The sequence below is a fragment of the Setaria viridis genome, chromosome 3 (genome assembly GCF_005286985.2).
Source record: "Setaria viridis chromosome 3, Setaria_viridis_v4.0, whole genome shotgun sequence".
Lineage (NCBI taxonomy): Eukaryota > Viridiplantae > Streptophyta > Magnoliopsida > Poales > Poaceae > Setaria > Setaria viridis.
Window position 1 is genome coordinate 20,279,233 of NC_048265.2, and position 9,345 is coordinate 20,288,577.

Sequence of the window (9,345 nt, forward strand, 5' to 3'; positions counted from 1 at the left end):
TATGGCACCATTTTATCAAACATTTAAAAAAGACTGAAAAGGAACTGCAAGATGTTAGAGCATTTTCTACAAACTACAGCTTTGCAATATTAAGATACAACTTGAATCAGACTTCTAAGGGGGGAAACAACTATTTACACTGCTCTGCACTATATCAGCCATTAGGGCGTGTTCAGGAGGGCTCCACTCTAGAAATTTCACTGATACTATTAGGATGCACTCCTCAGCGAGAAATTGTAGAGAAGCTACAGTCCATCACTCGTTCCAGCAGCGAGAAATTGTAGAGAAGCTACAGTCCATCACTCGTTCCAGACTTCCAACAGAGAGGAAAAATATTATAGCTGGCTCAACTAGCGGGATCCATATACTCTCAATTCTAGATCGATTCCTAAGCACTACAATGGAGAAGAAAATCTAGAACCATGAAAATAAGGGGGGAAGAAGAGGAAGCAGGAGACATACTGTGGAGGGGAGGGTCGAGGAGGCCACCGCCGCCTGGGAGTCGCGTAGGCCGCCGCCGCCGGAAAGGTCGCGGGCGTGGGGGGTGGGGCGCCGCTGGGGAGTCGCGTGGGCGGGGACGCCGCCAGGGAGTCACGCGGACGTGTTCCGCGTAGTTTTGGCCGGAGGGGCAAAAGGATACTAGATGCATAATAATCTTTTGATACTAAATATTTGACTCTTTTAATGATAAATATCTAAACATTGATTCTTTTGGTGGTATGGATCTAATTTTTCCTATATTAACAGATGTTGGTGCTGACACAAAAATTATAATTTTTTTTCTCAGAACAGCGCAGACAAAATTACAAACCGGCTACAATAGTGTAATTGCAAAATTGGGATCTTCGAGTATTTCCCTAGGTAAATCGACGGCATGTATACAGGAAAATGACAATCTCTTTTTTTTCTAGAATACACAGGAGAACTGCACATCATTCCATTAAGAAGAGATAAAGTATTAATACAACGCGGGCCTAGTCCGGCCACACGCACACGGTAGATAGACTGAGGGCCGATTACACGGAGCTGGGGCTACAAAAATGAGACCTTAAGAACTAACGTCACTGACTCACAAAACGCCAGCCTACGCTAAAAAGGAGAGCGTAATTGGCATGGGAGCAAAAATTGTTGCTTCTGTCATAATCTTTTCTTTTCTTTGAATGTTGTTTTGCTGGTGTTGTGTGGTTTGTTATATATGCAGCGTCAGTTTTATCTCAGCCTCAGTAGTGTTTCTAACATGTTTGGAAGTTGGCTACGGGGTATTGGAAAAGATCAAAAGGTGCTAGTTCTGCTAGGAGCGGCTGCTACATGTCGGTCGTTATGGCTATGAAAAATGATATAATCTTTGGGGAAAAATATAACTCTTCTCCCTGTTATTTTCTGGATTATACACTGGCTTCGCATGGTTATATTATAGAAGCCGGCTTCACATGATTTGGTTGTTGCGGCATCATCGTAATTGGAGCAGGTGGTCAAAAGAGTTTTTTTACCCGGACACATGGGTGGCGGTTTAGTTTGAGGATTGACCGTTAATAGAGTGTTTGGGTTATATTCTGTATTTTCTTTTTTTAGGCTGTGTGCATCCTGCTATACAGAGATCAGAAGTGTTTTAAGGCATTGTATCCACTCGATGCAATGTTCTTAAAATTAATAAACGATAATGCTATAGAGTAGATATCCGGAATCATTAAAAAATCGGACGGCTCGACATATCGATGTTGCAATTATTGTTTTCCGCATGTTTCACAGTGAATGTTGTATGAAACATAGTACTCATGTTGCGGTGAGAATTTTCTATCCCATGTCAAATGACATAGTCATTTTTTCGCATATTTTTCAATATTACGACTATAAATTTTTAATGTTGCCGATGTTTTTTTACGTTGCAACGGAACGTCCCATTAGAAATTCCCATCGGACGTCACGGCATTAGCAGTGCCGATTAATAAAACTTCGTGCGGTGGACCGAGGCGGTGAAACTGGTTCCGAGCCCCCTTCTCCGCGCTTGCCTCGGACCTCAGCAGCTGCGCTTGATGGCCGCCGAGGGTGTGAGTGAATTAAGCTGAATTTCAGCCACCCAGTTTCCAATCTGTGATGTACATAAATACAATCTGCTCTGATACAGCTTTTATTGGAACAAGGGGGCGAGGGCAGTTTTCACTGAACGCCACATTAGAACAGAAGCAACTCCTGGAACTTCGTTCACGTTAGAATACAAGCTATGGGCAACATGATATTCTTTCATGATAATATGGATAAAAAAATCTCACATCTGACAACTATACAAATGTTTTGAAGCCGCGCTTGTTGCTTCATCTGACTTGATTTGGTACTTTCTTTTTTCTTCAGAACAAGCACAGCTTTTATCCAGGAGAACATCTGTTGGGATATCGAAACCCATCTAGACTGCCTAGCTTAGTCAACAAAAATTTTCAGACTTCAGGTACATCTATTCATCACTTAAATGTGAAAGCCTTTGTCTTTTCATACCCCCTTGGCCCCTGCATATACACAAGATATAAAAGGCTATATGCACTACCTTGGAACATATCTGTAAACTTGTTTGAAGTTAATCAACAAAATCTCAGGCAACCCCAGGGTTGCCGTTGTTTCCCTAAAAAAAACTACCTTGGAACAAACTAACCAAACAGTTCCCTCCAAAAGACTAGAAAATTCTGAGGACCAATGCTTCTCCCTTAGCAAAAGCTCTTCAATCCGCCCTCTGCAGCCAGCCATCCAAGCTGCACAGAAAGAATATGATTAAACATATGTTAAGATCTGAATCCTGAAGGAGCAGACAACAATAACATGATAAAGTACCTTCCACGCATACATCAGAAGAAAAGCATGCCATAAATCTTTACTCCGACCTTTGCAGCCATCCAAGCTGTGCAGAAAGCATATGATTAAAGATATTTTAAATACTGAATCTGAAGGAGCAGAAAACATTAGCATGAGAAGTTACCTTCCAGGCATACATCACAAAGAAAGCAACTGTATCTGCTGACCAGACAACTGCGAAGGATTTCACAAAGAATGGAATTGTAACATTGATCAGGGGGATCAGGAGAAATAAGTAGTTGAGAGCCTCTTTCTCCTTGTTTGAGCAGTCACGGGCCCGAAGTGAAGGTATAGCTGCAGAAGTAGATAGCGCTCAGTTAATATACCGAGGAAAAGGCTCCTATGCAATATGCAATAAGTAACAAATATGAGTCAAAGCATTTTGTAGAACATGCCCACAAAGTTCTAAATTCTTTTAACTCCAACATCAACTGGAGGAATTTTTGATTGAATGATAGTGCTCAAATATTGTTTCCACCTTTCCTCAGTAGCTTCAAATTGTAAGTGAACTGTCTAGTGCATTTAACTCAAATAATGTATCAGACTATCAGAGCCTAGTCGCCTTAACTCTGAGACCTCGCTAATGCAACTGTGGCCAAATCTAGTCCATTCCGTAGGCCTAAGGGCTTTCAAGCTTGAACCTGTTAGTGCATCTAATTCTATGGATAGCACAAAAGACTCTCCAGAACAGACCACAGCCATGGATCTTTCAAATGGGTGGTATTCCATATATTACTAAATCAAATAGAAATAATTATATCTCAGATTCTGAACAATGGGTTGGCTTTCAGTTTCATTGTCTACAAATCATATCCAACCGTTCAAGTAAGGTAATGGTTTGGCAAGAGAGAAAGATCACAACAGGAAGAGAAGATACTTCAATCTGAGTTTCAGTGACCTTATTTGTTTGTGTAGAATGAAATCAAACATATATAAACCATGGTAGTAAGCAAAAATAATGATTTGGTGCTTTTTGAAGCATTTAATATTACTTTCTTAGAAGAAATGTTTTTTTGCTATAGTATGCAACACTAGGTACGCCCAATTACCGAATGCAAACACAGGCTGCAATGGATGTACTGCAAGACTGCATCATAATGTTTCTAGCTAGTTAAACACTATTTTCCCATGTTTCGGAACAGGAAATGTAAGGTCGGGACTAGTCATTGTCAGTAAAATGCTAATCCTTACAGCTGATAAAAACAGGGTTATTATTGAATTCAATACAAATGGTAGTTAAAATTAATCCAGAGAAGCGTGGTAGATAGGTCATATGTATCGGCAATTCATTTAGCAGAATTTAGCACTGCAGTGCAATAAAGACAACATAGGTTGATGCGACACAATAAATCCATCACTTTCTTAGGTTCTAGTAGACCGTATCAATGAAGTGAAAAACCATGCTCTTACTAGGAACATAACTTGCAAAATCCTTACTTACTGAACATCCAAATGGACCACATTCCCATTAACCTCCAGATGTCAGGCTCATTTGATGGGAATACAAGATTGAAGGAAAGGGCTCCGCCCAACAGCATGGAGACATATCCCTGGACTTCAAAGACACTGTACAGAGTAGTTCCAGGAACAGCAGGGTTCTTTGTTTTTGTAGACGCCCTCGGTGCAAAGGTTGCCGCAGTCTTCTGAACTGCCTGTTGTTCAGCAACGTATCACAATTACAACCAGAAATTAATCAGCAATTACACTGTGTTACACAAGCTGGAGGGTCACAATTCACACACATGTAAAATTAGTTGATTCAATACTGAATTATGTTAACTGCATCAGCAAAAGATTGACCAATTCTTTTATGCAAATCTTCTTAACTATACTGTGCCGTAGAAAATAAAATAAAATCTAGATTGATGGTAAAGCATCTACAGCAACTACTCCTTCCTAGTACAAAAATTGCAAGGCAGCTCTTGTGGCATAACCGCATAAGTGTCAAACAAACCTTCTTGAGCTCCTTTTCGATCTTGGGATCGACAGGAGGCGGCTGCTTCCCTGCCGATGAGTCAGCCGAAGCAACCCCCTCCCCGCCGCCGCCTTCCTCCCGTTCCAAGCTGTCTCCCACGGTAGACGCCTGAGCCGCCGCAGCACCGGATCCCGAACCATCGGTGCTTGCGCGCGCTAAAGTGAGCTTCCTCCGCCTCCAGCCCGCCCTTCTCCAGGAGAGCGTGGCCGACGGTGGCCGCAGTGCGGCTGCCACTGGCAGAAACGCGCAGCCGCCGCGGCCGCTGACCGGGTTGCTTACCAACAGTTGCATTGCTCCGGAGGATTATGTGGAAGAGGAGGGAGAGGGGAAGGGATGGTGAACCGTTGGTTCTCCCGCCTTCACCCAGCGGATGGCAGTGGAGCCCGCTTCCGATATTTCTATCCCGGCCCATCATTTGTTTTTGTTTTTTTGCAAGACGGGAGAAGAATAACCGCAAAATCTAGCTGCCGTCTTATCCGAGCTCCAGCGCCTCCTCCCACCACAGATCTAGCGCAGCGAGCAGGACGGGCAGCGCAGCGCGGCAGGCTCGCGACCAGGAAGGGCGCGCGGCAGGTGCGGATGGCGGCGAGCAGGAAGGGGCGCGGGAGGCGACGAGCAAGAAGGGGGCGTGGCAGGCGCGGTAGGCGGCGAGCAGGAAGGGGGGCCTTCCACTCGTGAACAGGTCAATGATAAAACGTGGCCCAACTCCCCAACATCCAATCTAGAAACCACCACCGACCCACCAAAACACAGTCCAGCGGAGCCCCGTGCCGCCCTCGGCCCAAGCCCACGGACCGGGCCCACGCTCACGCTCACTGAGTCTCCGACGCCGCCGCCGACGTGGAGGTGGCGCACCTCCCGTCTCTCCGTCCGTCCCTTGCCGTATTCGGCGGTTCGATTGCCTGCAGCCGTGCAATCACAGCACTGGCTGGATGCGAGGCGCGCGGTGGTCCGGCGGTTGCTCCTCCTCACCTCCAGCTCCAGCTTGCTGACTGTTAGTGCCCCGTCTCTTCTTCGGTCTTTGCGGAATCGGGGTCGGAAGCCAACAGAAGTTCAAGTCGGAATAACCTTTTTGCCTCGGAGTGAAACGGATTCCGGTTAAGCTGTTCTTGGCTTCCGGTAGCCGTGCGGTTCCGGCCTGGATTCGGATGCCCTCTTCGTCTGCTCCGACAAGGAGACTTCGGAGGGCGGAAGCTTCCCTGTGCCTGTTCCATCAAAGCCTGCAACTTTGCAAGTGTTCCTGCGGAGAAGCATTCAACCTTCCAATGGAGACATGTAGCAAAGCTAGGATTGTGAGCCTTTGGAGTCTAGCTATACACCCAAGAAATATGTTCTCTCTGATCTTCAGAGTTTTGCCTAAGTTGCTTCGTCATTCTACCGGTATATTGCTGAAGAAATTCCGAGAAGATGGGCACGTGCTGATGATAGATCAGAGATGCACCTCGTCAATCTGATCACCAGTGAACAGATCACTCTCCCTTCAGTGGTCACTATCGAGCATGTGAAGCCCATCTTCGATAAGTATGGAGTTGTTGAAAAGTATGAATACTCACGCCACACTGCAAGGAAACTTTCGCATCCAGATCGCACCTTCGATAAGTTTTGAAGTGGTCCGAAAGTATGAACCCACTGAAAGGGAGGTTTATTACGAACCGTCAATCTATGCTCTTGCCAAGCTGCGGGAATTTCTCCGGTGTAAGGCTTTTGTGTACCCTGAGACTTCCAAAGGAAGCTATATTGTTGCGCTCATCCATAATCCGATGAAGCAGCTCTCATTTGCAAGGCCCGGAGATGGGAAGTGGACTTGGCTTCCACCATACATTTACTATCAGGATTGCAGTTACAAGAATGGCTTATTGTATGCAATCAATATAGTGGGAGAAATCCATGCCTTTGATCTCAGTAGCTCTGTGGTCATGAGGAAGATGATTATGGGAATGACGGAGAAGGTAATGTGGGACTGCTTATACATCGTTCACGCTCCGTGGGGTGATCTGTTGAATGTTTCGAGAGTGATAGACCATGAGGATGAAACTGTTGACCCCGCAGTTCATTTGCTGACTACTACTGAGATTAAAATAAATAAGGTTAATATTACGGCAAAAAAAAACTTGAGGAAGTTAAATGCCTGCATGATCGTGGGTTGTTTCTTGGGCATAACCAATCTCTTTGCCTCAGCGCCAAAGATCATCCTCATCTGAAGGCAAACCATGCCTACTTTACGGGCAATTATGACTTGTATATTAATGGATTCAAGAATGGTCGTCGTGACATAGGAGTATTCAACTTGGAGAGCAGCAACTGGCACTACCGGAAACAGTTATTTTGCCGAGTGCCCCAGGCACTCGGCGAAGGCCCCATGCCGAGTGTAACACTCGGCGAAGTCTACTCGGCAAAGTTTTCCTCGGCAAACAGGCTGTTTGCCGAGTGTCAATCGTCAGGCACTCGGCAAACCTTTTGCCGAGTGCCAAAATACACTCGGCAAAATTAAACACTCGGCACAAAGATGTTAACGGTCTGTCACGGCAACGGAAGCTTTGCCGAGTGTCTGACGGCCGACACTCGGTGAAGATGTTAGGTTTGCCGAGTGTATTCTTAAAGGCACTCGGCGAAGTCTACTCGTTTGCCGAGTGTATTTTGGCCAAACACTCGGTGAAAATCCATGGATCGCCCTCGGCGAAGAAGCCCCACCCGCCATTTTTATTTTATCATTTGCCGAGTGCATTTTTTGCCAGACACTCGGCAAAATGGATAATTTCACCGAGTGCCACGGGGTAGGCACTCGGCGAAGAAGCCCGGCCCGCTATTTTTTTATGACCCCTTTGCCGAGAGCTTTTTTTCAAAACACTCGGCAAAATGACCCTGTTTGCCGAGTGCCCCTGTGGCACTCGGCAAACAAGCCCTCCCGCCAAAATGTATGACCCCTTTGCCGAGTGTTTGGCGAATACACTCGGCAAACCCGTCTACTAGTACCAGAAATGGCCTCTTTGCCGAGTGCCTACTACAAAATAGAAATGTTAGGTATAAAGGACCCCTCTCAAAAAACAACCACAGAAGCACAGGCATATTAATTGCACCACAAGCATATAAATTGCACCACAGGATTCACAAGCACACAAATAGCATTCATAAGTTCTCGTCTAAAGAAGTAATTCACAAGTTTTGCATCACAAACACAGAAATGACAAGTCACTGAGGAGGATGAGGAGGACGTGCAGGTGGCCACTGCCCCCAGGAAGATTCTGCATTGGACGTCGCCAATTGATTCTGCAGAAATTTAGTTAAAGAGATTTCATAGTCTAAACAAGTAATTCTAGTGGAAGTTTGTAGTGCCTGTAGTTTCTAGTTTAAGTCTAGATTGATTGTAAGGTTGAGATTGACTCACAGGAGTAGCTGCAGGAGGTGGTGGAGGTGGCGGGAAGAGGTTCGGTGGCATAGGTGGTGGAGTTTGACCTAAACTGTGGAAAATACTCTGCATGTATTGGAACATCTGCTCCGTCCTCTGCCTTTCAAGCTGCCGATCCGCCTCGATCCTCGCCTCTAGTTCCTCCCGGCGCTTCCGTTCTACCTCCACATGGGCCTACAATATTTCATCCCAACCACTTATTGTCAAGCAAAAGGTAAGTACAAAATGAATGAAAAATTAAAGAAACAGAAATAACCTGCAGAGCCTGCATCTGTAGCTGTGCAGCGGTAGGCCGTGGCCGTATCGCGGGGCTCGAGTCCGTGCTCCTTGCTCGGATCTGGGAGAGAGTGGGAGTACTGGCAGTATCGATCACGCTATCTCCAATCCAATACCTGCCATGCTTCTTCCCTCCTCCTACCCTCATCACTATTTCAGCATCGATATCCTGAGAGCTCGGATCGAACTCTGGCCCGTGAACCTCCCTCGCCATGGCTGTGTACTCGGTGACGCGGCTGTGGATGCTGGGATGGCTGTACGCCTCGGTCGGGTCCCCCGGGTTGAAGTCGATGTCTGTCCGGTAGTGTGGGACAAACTTGTCTCTCCTGAGCCTTGGTCCAACTGGCCTCCTCTCATGTGCATTACACTCAGTCTTGTAAAGATGAAGATGAAATGAGCTATGAACAGATTGCTCTAAGTTTTTTAATATGTAGCCCCCAACAACTATATGTAGTTTTTGACTGGGATGTAAGGCATCATGTCTATTATGTCATGTATGGCCGTACGTATGCCAGGCGTAGACGCGCCCGCGACGTACGCCGGGCAGCTGAGCACGCTGGGCAGGCTCTGCCAGGATCCAACTCTAGCGACTAAAGATAGAAAGTTAGACTAGGAAACTTTCAATTAAGGAGAATCTTCTCCATTTAGTTGGGCCATTGGCCATATATATACTCATGTAATCGCTGGGCAATGGGCAAGCAAGAATTATATCTCTAATCTTCCTTTCTCTGTTAAAGCCTACGGCCGAGGGGAATAACCTCGCCGGAGAAGATGGCCCACGGCTACGAGCTACGTAGCCGCGGTCCGGCCAGTCGGGGCCTCGACGCCCTTGACAACCTGGTATCAC

General features: G+C 46.1%; 1 protein-coding gene and 1 pseudogene across 2 annotated transcripts; one reads left to right on the plus strand and one right to left on the minus strand.

The window, feature by feature from the left end:
* Positions 1–2,220: 2,220 nt before the first annotated feature.
* LOC117850383 (protein RESISTANCE TO PHYTOPHTHORA 1, chloroplastic) lies at positions 2,221–5,190 on the minus strand. 2 transcript variants are annotated; one of them, XR_004639244.2, is made up of 6 exons: positions 4,796–5,190; positions 4,283–4,493; positions 2,966–3,135; positions 2,821–2,887; positions 2,629–2,741; positions 2,221–2,501 (listed from the first exon to the last, which is right to left on the minus strand). XR_004639244.2 is itself a non-coding variant. In XM_034732208.2 (5 exons), the coding sequence occupies exons 1-4, from the start codon at positions 5,105–5,107 to the stop codon at positions 2,861–2,863; spliced, it is 720 nt and encodes a 239-aa protein (XP_034588099.1). In that variant the 5' UTR covers positions 5,108–5,190; the 3' UTR covers positions 2,221–2,741; positions 2,821–2,860. The 2 variants fall into 2 exon arrangements, 1 of the variants encoding a protein (XP_034588099.1); XM_034732208.2 differs by having other exon boundaries at positions 2,221–2,741.
* Positions 5,191–6,189: 999 nt separating this feature from the next.
* Positions 6,190–8,895, plus strand: LOC140222182 (uncharacterized; annotated as a pseudogene).
* Positions 8,896–9,345: the final 450 nt, after the last annotated feature.

Coding starts and splice junctions, on each gene's coding strand:
- LOC117850383 (XM_034732208.2), bottom strand. CDS start 5,107: ATGCAACTGTTGGTAAGCAACCCGGTCAGCGGCCGCGGCGGCTGCGCG. Junction 4,494..4,795: donor TCGAAAAGGAGCTCAAGAAG/GTTTGTTTGACA, acceptor GCTGAACAACAG/GCAGTTCAGAAGACTGCGGC. Junction 2,888..2,965: donor TTGTGATGTATGCCTGGAAG/GTAACTTCTCAT, acceptor CTTTCTGCACAG/CTTGGATGGCTGCAAAGGTC.